The sequence below is a fragment of the Mobula hypostoma genome, chromosome 8 (assembly GCF_963921235.1).
Source record: "Mobula hypostoma chromosome 8, sMobHyp1.1, whole genome shotgun sequence".
NCBI classification, from domain to species: domain Eukaryota; kingdom Metazoa; phylum Chordata; class Chondrichthyes; order Myliobatiformes; family Myliobatidae; genus Mobula; species Mobula hypostoma.
In genome coordinates, this window is record NC_086104.1 from 121,862,418 (window position 1) to 121,880,674 (window position 18,257).

The 18,257-nt window shown below is 49.3% G+C and overlaps 1 protein-coding gene across 2 annotated transcripts in view; it reads left to right on the forward strand.

Moving 5' to 3' along the window:
- The window catches only part of LOC134350238 (antigen WC1.1-like), a 72,068-nt gene that overhangs the window by 28,728 nt on the left and 25,083 nt on the right, over positions 1-18,257 (forward strand). For both annotated transcript variants that reach the window (XM_063055246.1, XM_063055247.1), the window contains exons 13-14: positions 1,251-1,328; positions 13,203-13,280. In XM_063055246.1, the coding sequence (XP_062911316.1) occupies positions 1,251-1,328; positions 13,203-13,280 (156 nt within the window). The remainder of the gene's footprint in view (positions 1-1,250; positions 1,329-13,202; positions 13,281-18,257) is intronic.

The window sequence follows — 18,257 nt, forward strand, 5'->3', positions numbered from 1 at the left end:
ACCCTGTGTCTGACCCCAGGAATGTGTGCTGGGATGGTGTGGAGGGAGCTTCACTCTGTGCCTGATCCTGGGGATGTGTGATGGGATGGTGTGGAGGGAGCTTCACTCTGTGCCTGATCCTGGGAGTGTGTGATGGGATGGTGGAGGGAGCTTCACTCTGCGTCTGTCCCTGGGAGTGTGTGAGGGGACGGTGTGGAAGGAGCTTCACTGTGTCTGACCCTGGGAGTGTGGAGGGAATATGTGATAGGACGGTGTGGAGGGAGATACGTCCTGTGTTGTCTATCAGAAGTGGGTTATTTGTTGCTGATATCTGTCCTGAAATGTATTATTTTGCTTCAGCAGTACGGTGGAAGGCATAAGAAGTACAATAAATCGCAAAAAGTAAATAGAGTCCAGGAGGAATAGCAAGGTAGTGTTCATGAGTCATTTCCCTCAGGTGGCAGAGAGGAAGAAGCCTTTCCTGAATCGAGTCCATCAGTGTGTTCGGATATGGCCCAAGTGCGGAGCGACAGACACTGAAGCAGGTCAATAGTTCACAGACTTTAATGTGAACAGAGTTAGAGGGAAAAGAAAACAATAAACGCTGGGCCAAACAGGGCCGTTAACCAACACTCTCAAATGGAAAATGAAGCCAACACTGCAGCCGAATGGAATAACTATACAATGAACACCGCTAGTCTTCAGAGTCAGTTGACTCGGCAGTCCAATTTCTCAGGCAAGGCCGAATGCAAGCAGGCAGCGAAACGTTGTTGTGCTGGATTCAAGTCTCGACAAGCACTACAACGAAAAGGATGGAGTTAATTACCATCACAATGAAATAATAATTAGCTGACACATGCATATTCATGCTGCTGAATCCGTGGTTGTGACAGAGTGTGAGTCTTTAGGCTCCATTACTAACTCCCTGATGGTAGGAACAAGAGGAGGGGATGTGCCAGATGGTGAGGGTCCTTAATGATGGATGCTGTCTCCTTGAGGCTCTGCCTGTTGAAGATGGTTCTCAATGGTGGGGAGTTTTGTGCCCATGATTTAGCTGGCTGAGTTCACAACCCTCTGTAACCTCTTCTGATCCTGTGCATTGGAGCCTCCATAGCAGACAATGAGGGAACCTGTCAGTGCTCTCCACCATACATCTGTGGAAATTTGCTAAGGCATGTGAGATGGCAACACCACCATCCAATGCACACATACTGCGGAGTACTGGTGAGACACAGGATGTCATAAGCCTGTCATGTGATTTATCGTTCCAGGAATTGCCTGCAAACCAGCTCAGAAGCCCGGAACTGAATATTACGATGACGTTGATGACCCTGAATCACTGAAGGAAGGTTAGTGAGAGTGACCAATCGTTCCATGGACCCCTGCACGGGAATCTGTAACCAGATCCTAGACACTCCCCCACTCCATATTTCCAGGTCAGACCCACACCGGGAACACCGTGCACATTTCCAGTCTCTAAATCCCTGGGTCAGACCCATACCGGGGGCACTGTGCACAATTCCTGTGTCTGTATCCCTAGGTCAGACACACACTGGGAACACAGTGCACAGTTCCAGTCTCTGCATCGCTGGGCCAGACAACACTAGGAGCACCATGCATAGTTCCAGTGTCCATATCCTTGGGTTAGTCCACAGAACTTTAACGATTCAATGATTACGATTCAAAGTACATTTATTATCAAAAGAATGTACAAATTCTACAAACGTACATCCTTGATATTTGTTTGTTCACATGTAGCCACAAAGCAAGAAACCTGAAATAATTGAAGAGAAAAAAAATACAAGACCCACACACTCACATGTGAACCTGGGAGTGTGTGATCGGTTGGTGTGTAGAGGGAGATTCACCTCGTGTCTGACCCCTGGAAACTGTGATGGGATGTTGTGTAGAGGAAGATTCACCTTGTGTCTGTCTCCATGATTGTGCGATGGGCTAGTGTGTGGATGATGATTCAAATTGTGTGTGACACCCGGATTGCGTGATAAGATGGTATGAAGAGCGAGAGTGACTTTGTGCCTGACCAAGGATTGTGTGATGGGATGTGTGCAGAGGGAGTTTCACCTTGTGTCTGACCCCAAGTTTGTGAGATGGGATGGAGTGTAGAATGAGGTCTCCTTGTGTCTGAACCCTGGATTCTGTGATCAGATGGTGTGCAGAGGGAGATTCAACTGATGTCTGACCCCAGGATCGTTTAAGGGGATTTTATGCAGAGGGAGATTCATCTTCTGTCAGATCCTCAGGACTGTATAGATTGGATGTTGTGTAGAGGGAGATTCAAGTTTTGTCTGACTCTAAGCTTGTGTGATGGTGTGGTGTGCAGAGGGTGGTCACCTTGTATTTGACCCCAAGATGGTGGGATGGATGGCGTGCAGTGAAAGATTCAACTTGTGTCTGTCTGCATGTTTGTGTGATCGGATGGAGTGTAGAGTTAGGTCTCCTTGTGTCTGACCCCAGTATTGTGTGATGTGATGGTGTGCAGAGGGAGATTCTCATTGTGTCTGACCCCAGGATTGTGTGATGTGATGGCGTACAGAGGGAGGTTTACCTTGTGTCTAATTTTATGATCCCGTGCTGGAATGCAGCGCAGAGGGAGTTCCATCTTGTGTCTGACCCAAGGTATGGGTGATGGGATGGTGCACTGAGGGAGATTGTGTCTGACCAATGGATTGTGTGTGGAGGGAGATTCACCTCTTGTCTGAACCCAGGATTATGTGATGGGATGGCATGCCGAGGTAGACTGACCTTGTGTCTGACTGCAGGACTGTGTGTAGAGGGAACTTGTCTTGTGTCTCACTCCTACGTTGTGTGATCCGATGGTATGCAGATGATGATTCACTTTGTGTCTGACCACAGGACTGTGGAATGGGATGGAGATTCACCTTGTTTCTCACCCCAGGATTCTGTCAGGTGTGGTGCTTAGATGGAGTTTCATTCTCCTTGTCTCGGCCCTATGATTGCGCAATGGGAAGGTGTCAAGAGGGATATTCACCTTGTGTCTGACACCAGGACTGTGTGATTGAATTGTGTTTAGAGGAAGATTCACCTTGTGTCTGTCTCCAGGATTGTGTGATGGGATGGTGTATGGAGAGAGTTTCACCTTGCGTTTGACCCTCAGATTGTGTGGTTAGTGGTTTGCAGAGGGAGATTTACCTTGATTCTGACCCCAGGATTGTGGGATGGGATGGTGTGCAGAGAGAGTTTCACCTTGTGTCTGACCCCAAGATTGTATGATGGGATGGTATGTAGAGGGAGACTCAACTTCTGTCTGACTACAGGAGTTTGTGATGTGATGGTGTGTAGAGGGAAACTCTCCTTCTCAGGATTGTGTGCAGAGAGAGTTTCACCTTGTGTCTGACCCCAGGATTGTGTGATGAATACTGTGTGGAGGGAATAATCACCTTGTGTCTGACACTCATGATTGTGTGATGGAATGTCTGCTGATGGAGATTCACCTTGTGCCCTACCCTAGGACTGTGTGATGGGTAATGTATTATGAAATGGATGGAGTAAATGTGAAGAGTCTTTTTCCTAGCTTTGGATAATGAAGAACCAGAGGGCACTGGTGTAAATTGAGAGGTGAGGGATTTAATAGGAACTTTCTCACTCAGAAGGTGCTGAGTCTATTAAAAAAGCTGCCAGAGGAAGTGCTCGAGTCAGGACATTGTATTTCACCTATCCTGTGAATTTGACTGACCTTAAACAACAGGCAAACCTCACTGTTGAAGGCAAGGTTCTTCCTATACATTGAGTTTTAAGTTCAAAGTAAATTTATTATTGAAGTCCATATATGTGAGTATATACAACCCTGAGATTCATTTTCTTCTGGGCATACTCAGTAAATCAATGAAGAACTGTAACAGCAGGGCGGACAACCAGAGTGCAAAAGGCAACAAACTGTGCAAATAGAAAAAGATATAATAATAATAAATAACCAATAAATATTGAGAACATGAGATGAAGAGGCCTTGAAAATGAGCCCAAAGGCTATGGGAACAGTTCAATAATGGGGAAAGTAAAGTTGAGTGAAGCCATCCACTCTAGTTCAAGAGTCTGATGGTTGAGGGTTAATAACTGTTCCTGTGCCTGGTGGTGTGAGTCCTGAAGCTCCTGTGCCTCCTTCATTATGACGACAGCAAGAGGAGAGCATGGCCTGGGTGGTGGGGTCCCTGACGATGGATGCTGCTTTCCTCGGACAACACTCCATGTACAAAGTCAGATGTGCTCAGTGATGGGAAGGACTGGGCCAAATCCACTACATTTTGTAGGATTTTCTATTTGAGCACATTCGTGTTTCCAGACCAGACTGTGATGCAGCCAGTCAATATATTCTCCACCATACGAGCGGTGATTGATAAGTTCATGGCCTCCGGTAGAAGGAGTCAATTTTAGAAAACCTAGCACATTTATTTTTCAACATAGTCCCCTCCTACATTTACACACTTAGTCCAGAGGTTCTGGAGCATATGGATCCCTTCTTTGTATAAGTCAATGTCTTGGACCTCCAGAAAGAGGTCCACAGCAGGAATGATTGATAAGTTTGTGGCCTAAAGTAGAAGGAGATGAGTTATTAACTTCAAACTTTCTGCATAATCACTCAAAGAGTTAAGCTGCACGTGCATGTAACGAGAGCTGTATAACTCATCGCCTTAGGCCACAAACTTATCAATCACCCCTGCTGTGGACCACTTTCTGGAGGTCCAAGACGCCGACTTCCACGAAGAAGGGATCCGTATGCTCCACGACCGCTGGACTAAGTGTGTAAATGTAGGAGGGGACTATATTGAAAAATAAATGTGCTGGGTTTTCTAAAATTGATTCCTTCTACCTTAGGCAACAAACTTATCACTCACCCCTTGTACATCTCTAGAAGTTTGTCAAAGTTTTAGATGCCAGGTCAAATCTTTGCAAGTTTATAAGGAAGTAGAGGCGCTGCCCTGCTTTCTTCTTAGTTGCACCTGTGTGCTGGGCCAAGGACCAGTCCTCAGAAATGATAACACCAAGGAATTTTAAGTTGCTGACACTCTTTACCTCTGATCCCTCAGTGAAGACTGGCTCATGGATCTTTGGCTTCCTCCTCCTGAAGACAATAATCAGCTCCTGGGTCTTGCTGATGTTGAGTAAGAGGTTGTTGTTATGGCACCATTCAGCTAGATTTCCCTGATTCATCACCACCTTTGATTCGGCTGACAACAAACTTAAATATGGCACTGGAGCTGTGCTTAGCCTCACAGTCATAAGAGTAAAGAGAATAGAGCAGGGGGCAAAGCACGCCACATGGAGGTGCACCTGTGCTGATCAGATCTCACACACACAGATCAGAGAGATTCTTAAGGGTAAAACATGACATTCTCCAGGACGTAATTGGCAGATCCCAGTGATTTAAAAGCTTCAGAGGAAAAGGTCCCAGTCATGGAAAACTTTTAAAATTCACAAATTTCTGGGAGATTCTCAGAAGTTGGGAATCTGACTGTGTGAATTCTTGGTTCATAAAAGGAAGGAGAGAGTGTGGGGAACCATTGTGCAGTTAGTTTAAGATCAATTGTTGGCAGCTGTCAATAATGAAAAGCAGAATAATTATTTTGGAAAGATTAAAAGAATCAAATCTCATCAACATAGGTTTAATGACAGGTAAATTCTACCTGACAAAGTTGCTTAAATTCTTTCATGATATCTTTTTCAGGCAGGGCAGTAAGCAGAGAAATCGGGACTTTATGTGGCACTTGTATGAGATGTTGGTGAGGCTACATTTGGAATATTGTGCCCAGTTTCAATCTCCCTGCTATAGGAAAGATGATATTAAGTTGGAAAGCGTGTAAATGAAATATATGAGGACATTGCCAGGACTCGAGGGACTGAGTTATGGAGAGAGATTGGGCAGGTTGGGACTTTATTCACTGGAGTATAGGAGAATGTGGGGTGACTTTACAGAGGTGTATTAAATCGTAAGGGGAATACTTAGGGTGAATGTGTACAGTTTTATTTGTCAGGTTTGGGGAATCAGTACTAGAGGGCATAGATTTAAGGCGAGAGGGGAGAGATCTAATAGTGGTCTGAGGAGCAATTACTTCACTTAGAAGGTGGTCTATATATGGAACGAGCTACCAGAAGAAGTGATTGAGGTAGGTCCATGGGATAGACTTAGTGGGATAGAAGATAAATTGGGTAAATGGCACTGGCATGTGGCTCAATGACTCTATATGTCTGGTGGTGGGAGGTGGGGGTTGGTGTTGTTTATAGAATCTGTCATTATGGTCTATTTAGATTTCCATGAGACCTGTCACAACATAAATTAAAGCCAAATATATGAGTTGAAGTTTGTTGAAAGCTTTGCTGTTATGCACAAAATCAAAGAATTAGAACATTCTTCAGACTGACAGTATTGAACTAGTGACACAGTTCTCGAATGTGCACAGACTCTTGGAGGACCTCAGCAGGTCAGGCAGCATCTGTGGAGGGAAAGCACAGTTGCCATTTCAGGCTGAGATCCTTCAGCAGGAGTTTGTGGCTCCAGGTGGCTTGTTCAAGAGCAGTTACTACCTCTCAACCATTAGGCTCTTGATCAAAAGGGGACAATTACACTCATTTGCAGACTCTTTTTTACTCGTTATTTCATGCATGTTATTTATTGCTATCAATTTATTACCTGCATTTGCACGATGAGTTTGCTTACAATTTCCAGTTAGTTTACAAATCCTGGTTACAGTTACTATTCTCAGACATCCCACCTCTCCCGGAACTTCCGGGAGTCTCCCGCATATTAATAGTGGCTCCCTGATGCCCGCAAATTATATACAATGTCCCGAAAATTGATTTTTTTTTGAGAGCGAGCGTGAGAGAACGAGCGAGAAAGAGCGAGAGAGCGACCGCGAGTGAGAGCCACTGCAAGAGAGAGCGGGCGCGAGTGAGAACCACTGCAAGAGAGAGCGGGCGCGAGTGAGAGCGAGCGCGAGTGAGAGCCACTGCAAGAGATAGCGGGCGCCAGTGAGAGCCACTGCAAGAGAGAGCGGGCGCGAGTGAGAGCCACTGCAAGAGAGAGCGGGCGCGAGTGAGAGCGAGCGCCAGTGAGAGCCACTGCAAGAGAGAGCGGGCGCGAGTGAGAGCCACTGCAAGAGAGAGCGGGCGCAAGTGAGAGCGAGCGCCAGTGAGAGCCACTGCAAGAGAGAGCGGGCGCGAGTGAGAGCCACTGCAAGAGAGAGCGGGCGCGAGTGAGAGCGAGCGCGAGTGAGAGCCACTGCAAGAGAGAGCGGGCGCCAGTGAGAGCCACTGCAAGAGAGAGCGAGCGCGAGTGAGAGCCACTGCAAGAGAGAGCGGGCGCCAGTGAGAGCCACTGCAAGAGAGAGCGACCGCGAGTGAGAGCCACTGCAAGAGAGAGCGGGCGCGAGTGAGAGCGAGCGCGAGTGAGAACGACCCCGAGTGAGAGCGAGCGCGAGTGAGAGCCACTGCAAGAGAGAGCGGGCGCGAGTGAGAACGACCCCGAGTGAGAGCGAGCCCGAGTGAGAGCGAGCCCGAGTGAGAGCGGGCGCGAGTGAGAGCCACTGCAAGAGAGAGCGGGCGCGAGTGAGAGCGAGCGCGAGTGAGAGCCACTGCAAGAGAGAGCGGGCGCGAGTGAGAGCCACTGCAAGAGAGAGCGGGCGCGAGTGAGAGCCACTGAAAGAGAGAGCGGGCGCGAGTAAGAGCCACTGCAAGAGAGAGCGGGCGCGAGTGAGAACGACCCCGAGTGAGAGCGACCGCGAGTGAGAGCGAGCGCGAGTGAGAGCCACTGCAAGAGAGAGCGGGCGCGAGTGAGAACGACCCCGAGTGAGAGCGACCGCGAGTGAGAGCGGGCGCGAGTGAGAACGACCCCGATTGAGAGCGACCGCGAGTGAGAGCGAGCGCGAGTGAGAGCCACTGCAAGAGAGAGCGGGCGCGAGTGAGAACGACCCCGAGTGAGAGCGACCGCGAGTGAGAGCGGGCGCGAGTGAGAACGACCCCGAGTGAGAGCGACCGCGAGTGAGAGCGAGCGCGAGTGAGAGCCACTGCAAGAGAGAGCGGGCGCGAGTGAGAACGACCCCGAGTGAGAGCGACCGCGAGTGAGAGCGAGCGCGAGTGAGAGCCACTGCAAGAGAGAGCGAGCGCGAGTGAGAACGACCCCGAGTGAGAGCGAGCCCGAGTGAGAGCGAGCCCGAGTGAGAGCGGGCGCGAGTGAGAACGACCCCGAGTGAGAGCGACCGCGAGTGAGAGCGAGCGCGAGTGAGAGCGAGCGCGAGTGAGAGCCACTGCAAGAGAGAGCGGGCGCGAGTGAGAGCGAACACAAACGAGAGAGAGAGAGAGTTCCAAAAAAAGTCAGAGTAGCAGAGTGTTCCAAAAAAAGAAAATATAAAACGTATATCACCCTAGACTACACTAAATTGTACCCCTGCCTAATAGGGCTCAAAATAATGACAGAGTTGCTCGCCGCACTGTTTGCAACAGTGACTTTTCTATTGTCCATGGTGGGTTAAGACTGTAAAAGTCATGCTGAGGCGAGTTTAACAGGTGTCATTGGTTCATTAGCGTAGCTAACGTTATTTAAACTAGCTGGCTAGCTGCTAAGGAGCTACTCTATTGCAGACATCCCACTTCTCCCGGAAGTCTCCCGCAAATTGATGGTGCTACCTCCCTGAAATGAGTTTTTGCAGGGTGGGATGTCTGTATTCTATAGATTTGCGAAGTATGCCCGCAGAAGAAGAATCTCAGGGTTGTATGTGGCGACGTGCATGCACTCTGATAATAAATTTTATTTGAACTTTGAACATTTTTCTTTACATTAATGACCAGAAGGAAATAAAATGTTCTGTCTACAGGGTAGGTGGAGGGGCAGCAGTGTTGAAGAGGTAGAGAGGGAGGCAAAAAGTCAGAAAAGTATAGGGCAGTTAGCTTGACTTCAGTGGTTGGGAAGGTGCTGGAGTCCATTATTAAGGGTGAGGTTTCAATGTACTTGTAGGCACATAATAAAATAGGCCAAAGTCAGCATAGTTTCCTTAAGGGAAAATCTTGCCTGCAAATCCATTGGAATTCTTTGAGGAAATAACAGACGGGACAGACAGAGTGTGGATGTTGTTTACTTGGATTTTCAGAAAGCCTTTGATAAAGTACAACTCAAGAGGCTGCTTAGCAAGATAAGAGCCCAAGGTATTAAAGGAAAGTTACTAGCATGGATAGAAGATTGGCTGTCAAGTAGGAGGCAAGGAGTGGGAATAAAGCAAGCCTTTTTTGGTTGGTTGCTGGAGAATAGTGATGCTCTTTCTGTAGGGGTTGGTGTTGGAACCACTTCTCTTCATGTTGTCAGTCAATGATCTAGATGACGGAATTGATGTCTCTGTGGCCAAGTTTGCAGATGGTGCCAAAGACACCTGGAGGGGCAGGTAATGTTTAGGAAGCTGGGTGTCTGCAGAAGGTCTTGGACAGATTAGGAGAATGGGCAAAGAATTGGTAGATGTAATACAGAGTAGGGAAGTGGACGATACTGCACTTTTGTAGAAGGAATAAAGGAGTCAACTATTTTCTAAACGGGGAGAAAATTCAGCAATCAGAGGTACAAAGGGACTTGGGAATCCTCATGCAGGATTCCCTAAAGGATAACTTGCAGGTTGAGTCAGTGGGAAGGAAGATAAATGTAATGTTAGCATTCATTTCGAGAGGATTAGAATATAAAAGAAGGGTTGTAATGCTAAGGATTTATAAGGCATTGGTCAGGACACTTTTAGAGTATTGTGAACAGTTTTGGGCACCATATCTACGGAAGAATGTGAATGGATTGGAGAAGGTCCCTCACAATAAAAAAATGCCCTGATAGAACAGAACTAAGGAGGAACACAAACACAAAATGCTGGAGGAACTCATTGGGTCAGGCAGCATCTATATGGAAAGGAAAAAAGGGCCAACATTTCAGGACAAGATTCTTCATAAACTCTTTGTTCCTTTCCATAAATGCTGCTGCGTCCCTCCAGCATTTTGTATCTGTTACACAGGTTTTTTCAGCATCTGCTGAATCTCTTCTGTTTATGAGCTGAGGAGGAATCTCTTCAGCGGTGAATCTGTGCAACTGTGGAGGCCAAGTCATTGGTTATATTTAAGGACAGGTTCTTGATCGGTGAGGGAGTTAAGGGTTACAAAAAGAAGGCAGGAGAATGGGGTTCAGATACATCAGCCTCGATTGAGTGGCAAGATGCTCGATGGGCTACATGATCGTAGCTGTATCTGCTATGTGTTACAGTATGTGATACCTGCTGTGCGTTGTTCCTAATGTGTTTTGCACCTCAGCCCCGGAGGAACACTGTTTTGTTTGACTATATTGATATATAGTTGAATGATAATTAGACCTGAAGTTGAAGTTGAACTATGCAGTATGTTATGGTGTTATGGATGTGAAACCTTGTAGATGGGTATGATACAATGAGGCAAAGAGACAGATACTGTTTAGTGTGGTGCGGGGTGAAGTCATGCACTTTGCAAAAAAGGTGTGCCACTCTCAGGACCCAGATTCATTTATCACACGAACATCAAAACATATTGTGAAACGCAACATTTGCGTTTACAACCAACGCACCCAAGGATGTGCTAGTGGCAACCCACAAGTGTCGCCACACATTCTGGCAGCTGCATAACATGCCCATCAAGCTCGGCAGAACCACACAAAACACAAGGAAGTAGAACACAGCAAGCGACAAAACAAGCCCCATTCCTCCCTACCAGCCACCCATGTACATACACAGTCCTCTAACCCCAGGGCAGAACCTCTTCGGCCCCCAGCCTCCTGCAGACTCATGGATTCACAGACACTGGGCACAAAGAGACTCGCTGGCTTGGGGTCCTGACCATTAGACCTTGATGTCTGGATTTATAGTCAATTCCTAAGGTAGGAACATATTCCACACAACTTTGTGGGCCGAAGGGCCTGTATTGTGCTGTTGGTTTTCTATGTTTCAATGTTTCTACGTTTCTTCAGCCTTCGATCTTCGGTATTGATCCCAGAACTCACCAATGACAGTGAGGGAGGACCCAAACAGTAGGCCTCAAGCTCCAGTCTTGCTGACTTAAGCACCTAGTCTGTTGGCCCAACACCCAATTCCTGACCTGTCCTCTAATTTTCTCCACATCCCTGTCCATAAACCCTATTCTGACCCTCATCTCCCCTCTCTGTCCCTAAAACCATACATATAAATCCCCACCCCCAAAAAAGGCTGAGCTGTGACCTCGACAGATTCAGCCATCTTGAAAAAGTGGAGATGGAATGCAAATGATGTCTTTAGATAGGCACATGAATGTGTGGAAATGGAGAAAAGCATTGAGGTATCTGATATCAGGGAGCACAGAAGGTCACAACAGATCTAGGAAGGAAAATGGCACCTTGGTCTTTTGTTATACCCGGGGCTAGACTTCAAGAATCGAGAGATTGTTCCACTTGTACAGGGTACACCTGGATTACTATAAATCCCGCTCTTTACCTGCACTTAAATCCAGCGGAAGTGCAAAGTGTTGTACTCTGGGAGGTCAAATGTAAAGGGACAGTACACAATTAATGGCCAGGCCATTCACAGTGTTCTGTACAAAGTGATATTGGGTTCCAAGTCCATCACACCCTGTAAGTGGCTGTACAGGGTGATACGATGATAAAGTAGGCTTCCAGCATGCTTGCCTTCTTTAGCTGAGGCCGGGAGTCAGGAACCGACGTTGCAGCTTTATAAAGCTCTGGTTAGATGACATCGGGAGCATTGTATTCAGTTGTAGTTATCCCATTACAGCAAGGGTGTGGCGATTTTCCAGAGGGTGCAGAAGAGGTTTACCAGGGTTCTGCCTGGACTGAAAGGCATGAGCTATAAGGAGAGGTTGGACAAACCTGTGTTGCTTTCCTGGGAGGCCGGATAGAAGTTTACAAATTTATGAGAGGCGCAGACAGAGTAGACAGCTAGTATCTTTTTCCCTGGGTTTGAAGTGTCTAAAACCAGAGGGCATGTATTTAAGGTGAGAGGGTTATTTCAAAGGAGATGTGAAGGGTAAGATTTTTTTTTACACAGTGAGTGATGGGTGCTTGGGATGTGGTGGTTCAGGCAGGCACGGCAGAGGTAGTGAATAGTATTTCAGATGGGCGCATGAATGTGCAGAGAATGAATGGATATAGACATTGTGTAGGCAGATGGTATTAGTATAATTAGGCAAAATTTACTTAATTGGCTCAGTAGTACATTGTGAGTCAATGGATATATTCATATGCTGTCTGTGTTCCGTGTTCCATATTTTGAACACGGTTAGGGTAACAATGAGGGAATCCAGTGCAGATTCATCAGGCTAATTCCTGCAATAAGGAAGAGGACTGATCCACAAAGGGAGGCCAGGCGTTTCAAATTTCAAAGTAAATGTATCAAAGTGTTTATCACCCAATACCACCCTGAGATTTGTAATCTTACAGTAGAACAAAGTAATATAATAGAAGCAATAACAAAACTGCATACCAAGACTGACAAACAGCTAATGTGCAAACGAAGACAGACTGCACAAATGCCAAACAGCAAATGATAGACAAGTAATACTGAAAATGTCACTCGTAGAGTGCAGGGTGTTCAGTGATCATTTCAGTGCTGAGGTGAGTGAAATTATCCACCCTGGTTCAGGAGCCTGATGATTGAAGAGTAATAACTGTTCCTGAACCTGCTGGTGTGGTACCTCCATCCCGATGCTAGCTGTACCTCATGAGGGCTTCAAAGGAGAGGAATGACCTTACTAAGAAACCTCGTACCCTGAGGGGCCAGGACAGAGGAGATGTGGAGATCTTTGCCCCATGGGAGAGTCTTGACCGAGGGGACAGAGATACAGAATCAGGGTGGGGGGTGGGGGAGTCATTTAGCACTGTGACAGGGGTTTGGGGTGCAGGGGAACCTCTGGCAGAGGGTGAGAAATCCCAGGAATTTTCTGCCTCAGAAGGAGGGCGAGGGCATATCATTGCAAAAAAAAATTAAAAAGGGAGTGGGAGAAATGACTGAAGGCTCGGGCTGGAGAAGACTGAGAACAATGGGACACTGGCCAGGAGAGAAGATGAGGGCTGGGGCAGATCAGCCATGGTGGGATAGGACAGAGGAGCCAAATGGCCTCCTGTTACTTCCATCCTCTTCCTTTCCTGTGATAAACTGTATACAGTAGATGAAACATAGGATGTCACATCCCTGATGTGTCATTTATCGTTCCAGGAATCACCAGAAAATCGGTTCAGAGTCCAAGGAATGAATATTATGATGACGTTGATGATCCTGACTCAATGAAGGGAGGTTAGTGAGAGGAACCAATCATTCCATGAACACTCTGCCCCACACGACAATTGTACACGGATCTTATACACTTTCCCAGTCTGTATCCCAGAGAACACCGAGCACAGTTCCAGTCTGCACATCCCTGGGTCAGACCCACACCGGGAACACCGTGCCCAATACCACTCTCCGTATCCCTGGGTCAGACCCACATCGGGAGCACCGTGCACAGTTCCAGTCTCCGTATCGCTGGGTCAGACCCACACCGGGAACACCGTGCACAGTTCCAGTCTCCGTATCCCTGGGTCAGACCCACATCGGGAGCACCGTGCACAGTTCCAGTCTGCACATCCCTGGGTCAGACCCACACCGGGAACACCGTGCCCAATACCACTCTCCGTATCGCTGGGTCAGACCCACACCGGGAACACCGTGCACAGTTCCAGTCTCCGTATCCCTGGGTCAGACCCACATCGGGAGCACCGTGCACAGTTCCAGTCTGCACATCCCTGGGTCAGACCCACACCGGGAACACCGTGCCCAATACCACTCTCCGTGTCCCTGGGTCAGACCCACATCGGGAGCACCGTGCACAGTTCCAGTCTCCGTATCCCTGGGTCAGACCCACATCGGGAGCACCGTGCACAGTTCCAGTCTCCGTATCCCTGGGTCAGACCCACACCGGGAGCACCGTGCACAGTTCCACTCTCCGTATACCTGGGTCAGACCCACACCAGGAGCACAGTGGCAAGTTCCATTCTCCGTATCCCTGGATCAGACCCACATGGGGAGCGCTGCTCACAGCTCAAGTATCTGTATCCCTGGTTCAGACCACGGCCGGTGCATCATGCACAGGTCCAGTCTCCATATCCCCGGGTCTGACCCACACCAGGAACACCGTGCCCAATACCACTCTCCGTATCCCTGGGTCAGACCCACACCAGGAGCACAGTGGCAAGTTCCATTCTCCGTATCCCTGGATCAGACCCACATGGGGAGCGCTGCTCACAGCTCAAGTATCTGTATCCCTGGTTCAGACCACGGCCGGTGCATCATGCACAGGTCCAGTCTCCATATCCCCGGGTCTGACCCACACCGGGCGCACCGTGCACAGTTCCAGTCTCCATATCCCCGGGTCTGACCCACACCGGGAACACCGTGCACAGTTCCAATCTCCGTATCCCTGGGTCAGACCCACACCGGGAGCACCGTGCACAGTTCCAGTCTCCGTATCCCTGGGTCAGACCCACACCGGGAGCAGCTGCACAATTCTAGTTTCCATATCCCTCGGTCAGACCCACACTGGGATCTGAATTGTATCACCTGTGATTCTTTACTCTAGGCATTCTGTGGTACATCATACAGGGTCTTTTGTGACTGACTCCGGGAGGGTGGAATGGAATGGCTTAGAGGGAGCTTTACTGTGTCTGATCATTCTTTATTCTTTCATAAAAATATCTTTATTACAATTTCAGTGCTACAATATATACAAACCAGTGACTAACACAATTGCTACACTACAAATGGACGATACACATTAAACTAAAATGTTTCCATCTCTGTCAATGATGGCAATTACACCCCCCGCCCCCCCCCCCCCCCCGCCACCCTGCGGAGCCCAATGGTCCCGGAACGCCTCTATGGTCGCCGTGAACTGCGTGTGTTCCTTCTCAATATTTACCTGGGCACGAACATACTCCCTAAACATTGCTAGGCAGTCTACCCGGGCAGATCCTCCCGCCACCCGTTTCCAAGATCCACAGATGGCTGTTTTCGCCAACTCCAGGAGCAGTTTGACAAGGACATCCTCAACCCTCCATGCCCCCCTCCTTACTGGATGACCGTATATAGATAGAGTGGGGCTAAAATGCAACCAGAAGGCGAGAAGCAGCCCATGCAGATAAGCAAAAAGGGGCTGCAGCCTCGTACACTCCATGTACGTGTGGTACAGTCTCCTCCAGCCCGCAGAAGTGACATGAGGGTGGGAGATTCCTGTACGAACTGAAGATCTTATGCAGCAGCTTCCACCCCAGATCCTCCAGGTGCATGGGAAGAACTTCCCCGTAAAGGGACTTCCATTGGGGTCCTCCCTCAGCTCCAGGTGGAACGAAAGCCCGCCATGGAGTGTTGGGGCGGTGGACAAGGGCTAGGAAGTGCAGTGTGTGGAGCAGCGTCCCATACAGGTACCTCCTACTTGCATATCTGAGTCTACCTGCCACTGACCCAGTAAGAGTCTGGAACATTTCGCCCAGCTGATCGTAGAGGAGGATGCTGCCGAGAAACTTCCTGGCACTCGCGCATCCTCCGCAGGTCACCGGGATCTATCACCATCGTCGTACGTCGTCAGCGTAGGCCGAGAGGACGACCTATGTGTCCAGTACGCGCAGAACTAGACCCATCAGCCTTCACCGAAGGTGGCTCAGGAATGGTTCGATACAGATCGCATACAACTGGCCGGACAGGAAGCACCCCTGACGTACCCCTCTTCTGAATGGAAAGGGCGCTGTCAATGATCCGTTGATCTTAACAGGGCACTCTGCGGCAGAGAAAAGGAGCCGAACTCTGGTTATAAAGTGTTGTCCGAGCCCAAATGCCTGCGGAGTGCCCAGCAGGAAACTGTGGTCTACCCGGTCAAACGCCTTCTCCAGGTCAAGAGAGAGAAACGCTGCCGGGGACCCAGTCTCCTGGAACAGGTGGATCAGGTCCCGTACTAGGTGGACATTATCCTGGATGGAGCGGCCCGGGACTGTGTAAGATTGGTCAGGATGGATCACCTGTCTCAGTACTGAACCAAGACGGTTGGCCATACCCGGGCGAAGACCCTGTAGTCGACGCAGAGGGAGACCGGACACCAGTCCTTTAGCAGGCGGAGGTCTCCCTTCTTGGGCAGTAGGACCACGACAGCTCTCCGCCATGAGAGGGGCATTTCCCCAGTGGCTAGGCTCTCCCCTAAGACAAAGTTGTAGTCATCCCCCAGGACATCCCAGAAAGCCTGATAAAACTCCACACTTATTCCATCTAAGCCAGGGGACTTACCCCTCCAGAGTAGCTTAAGGGCAGTAGACAGCTTCTCCCGAGTCAGGGGAGTGTCCAGCTGCACTACGTCCTCAGGGCTGACTTTCGGCACATCTTTCCAGACCTCATTGCACGAATCTGCAGGATCTGAAGGACCGATAGAATGAACGGACTTCTTTAGTGATTTCATCAGGCTCCGTAACGGAGGAACCATCAGCAGCCGGTAACTCCACTAATTGCTTTTGGACTCCCCGCCACCTCTCCAACGAGTAGAAGAAGGGTGAGCCACGGTCCAAATCCTGCAGTATTTGCACCTCGGGACTACTGGAGCTACAGATTCCTTCATGAGTCCTTCTTCTCCTGGTATTCCTGCCATAGCTGTTGGTCTCCAGCGGTCGGACCAAGACGGGACCCTAGGTCAAGCAACACTCTCTCAAGCCGCTCAATCTCAGAGCCTCGCCTGTTTGTCGACCCCCCTAGTGTACTCCCGACATAAAAACCAGATGTGGGCTTTGCCCACATCCTACCGTAGCCGGAGGCAGCAGAAATCTCCCGTCTCTCTCTTCAGGTGACCCAGAGCGCTCGGAATGTATCCTGGAATCGGTTGTCCTCCAGCAGCCGGTTGTTAAAATGCCAATACCCAGATCGCACCCTAGGGTGCAAAGTAGTAGATTCCATCCACACAAGGTGATCGTCCGAGCACAACACCGGCCGCACGGAGGGTGCCGACACGCGTGAGAAGTACGCTCCAGAGACATACAGGCGGTCTATGCGGGAACCTCCCCCTCTAGACCTTCACGAGAAGGCGCTAGAATCGGGGTGAATATTCCGTTAGGTGACCATCAGGTCAAAGGAGCCGACTAACTCCTTTAACATCTTTGCCGATACTGGGTTATACTGGGTTGTGCTGGAGGCCAGAGCGGTCCTCCACCTCGAGGGTACAGTTGAAGTCTCCCCAAGGATGACGCAGTCCCCAGCATCGATGGAACTCAGCAGAGTGGACAGCTGATAGAATAGGCGCGTCTGCATCACACCGCGCCTCGGGGCATTCACATTGATAATATGCAGAGGTACACCATCCAGACGCACGGTTAGGTGGAGTAGACGGCCGGGCACGACATCTTGGACTCTGACGATTACCGGCTGGAAGGTTGGGGCCAGCAGGATCGCCACCCGACTAGAGCTGTTGCTGAGGTGGTTCATGTAGACTTCTCCCTGCCAGTCCAGGAGCCAAGCGGACTCGTCCCCCGGGATGGAATGGATTTCCTGCAGGAAACTCACTACATATCTCCTATCCTGAGGACTGAGACATTGTTAATCTGCGGAGAAAGCGCCTGTTACCATTTACATTTAGACTCGCTATGGTGCGCCTCATGACGGGAGTACACTAGGAGGCGCCCTTAACCACACTTTCCCGAAAAAAAGCAAGAATCCTCTTTGCTTTCCGGGCCCGAGTGTTTCCAACTCCACCCTGTAACCCACCATCTCCCGAAGGAGTAAAGCTGCTTACCACTCTGATGTCCCTTATCAGGTCATCCGGGAAGGATTTCAGCTGTCGCCTGTCGTGCCCAGACACAGCATTCCTCTTCCCCTTCCCCTTCTGTCTGAGGATGACCCGCAAGGACTTAACCAGTCTCGGCATGCTAGACCAGCGAAGGGAGGCTAATTTCGGCCGTTGCTTTGCACCCTCAGGGGTGAGAATGAATTCTCTGATCTCCTCCACAGTTATCAACGGTGATTTCTCAGGAGGAGGTGTCTCGCTATCAAAGGAATCTCCCTCCATCCCCTCACTACAAATAGATGCCCCATCTCCTCCCCGTGTGTACCAATTGACGGTTGCACTTGTAACCCACACTGCACAGCGGGTACCTCACCCATACCTGCCTGCTCCACCGTCGCATCAACCTTATCCACAGTTGCGACATTGGAGGGATAATCCGCAGGAACTCCCTGCCAGCCATTAGTTGCTGGGGTCGGCATGCA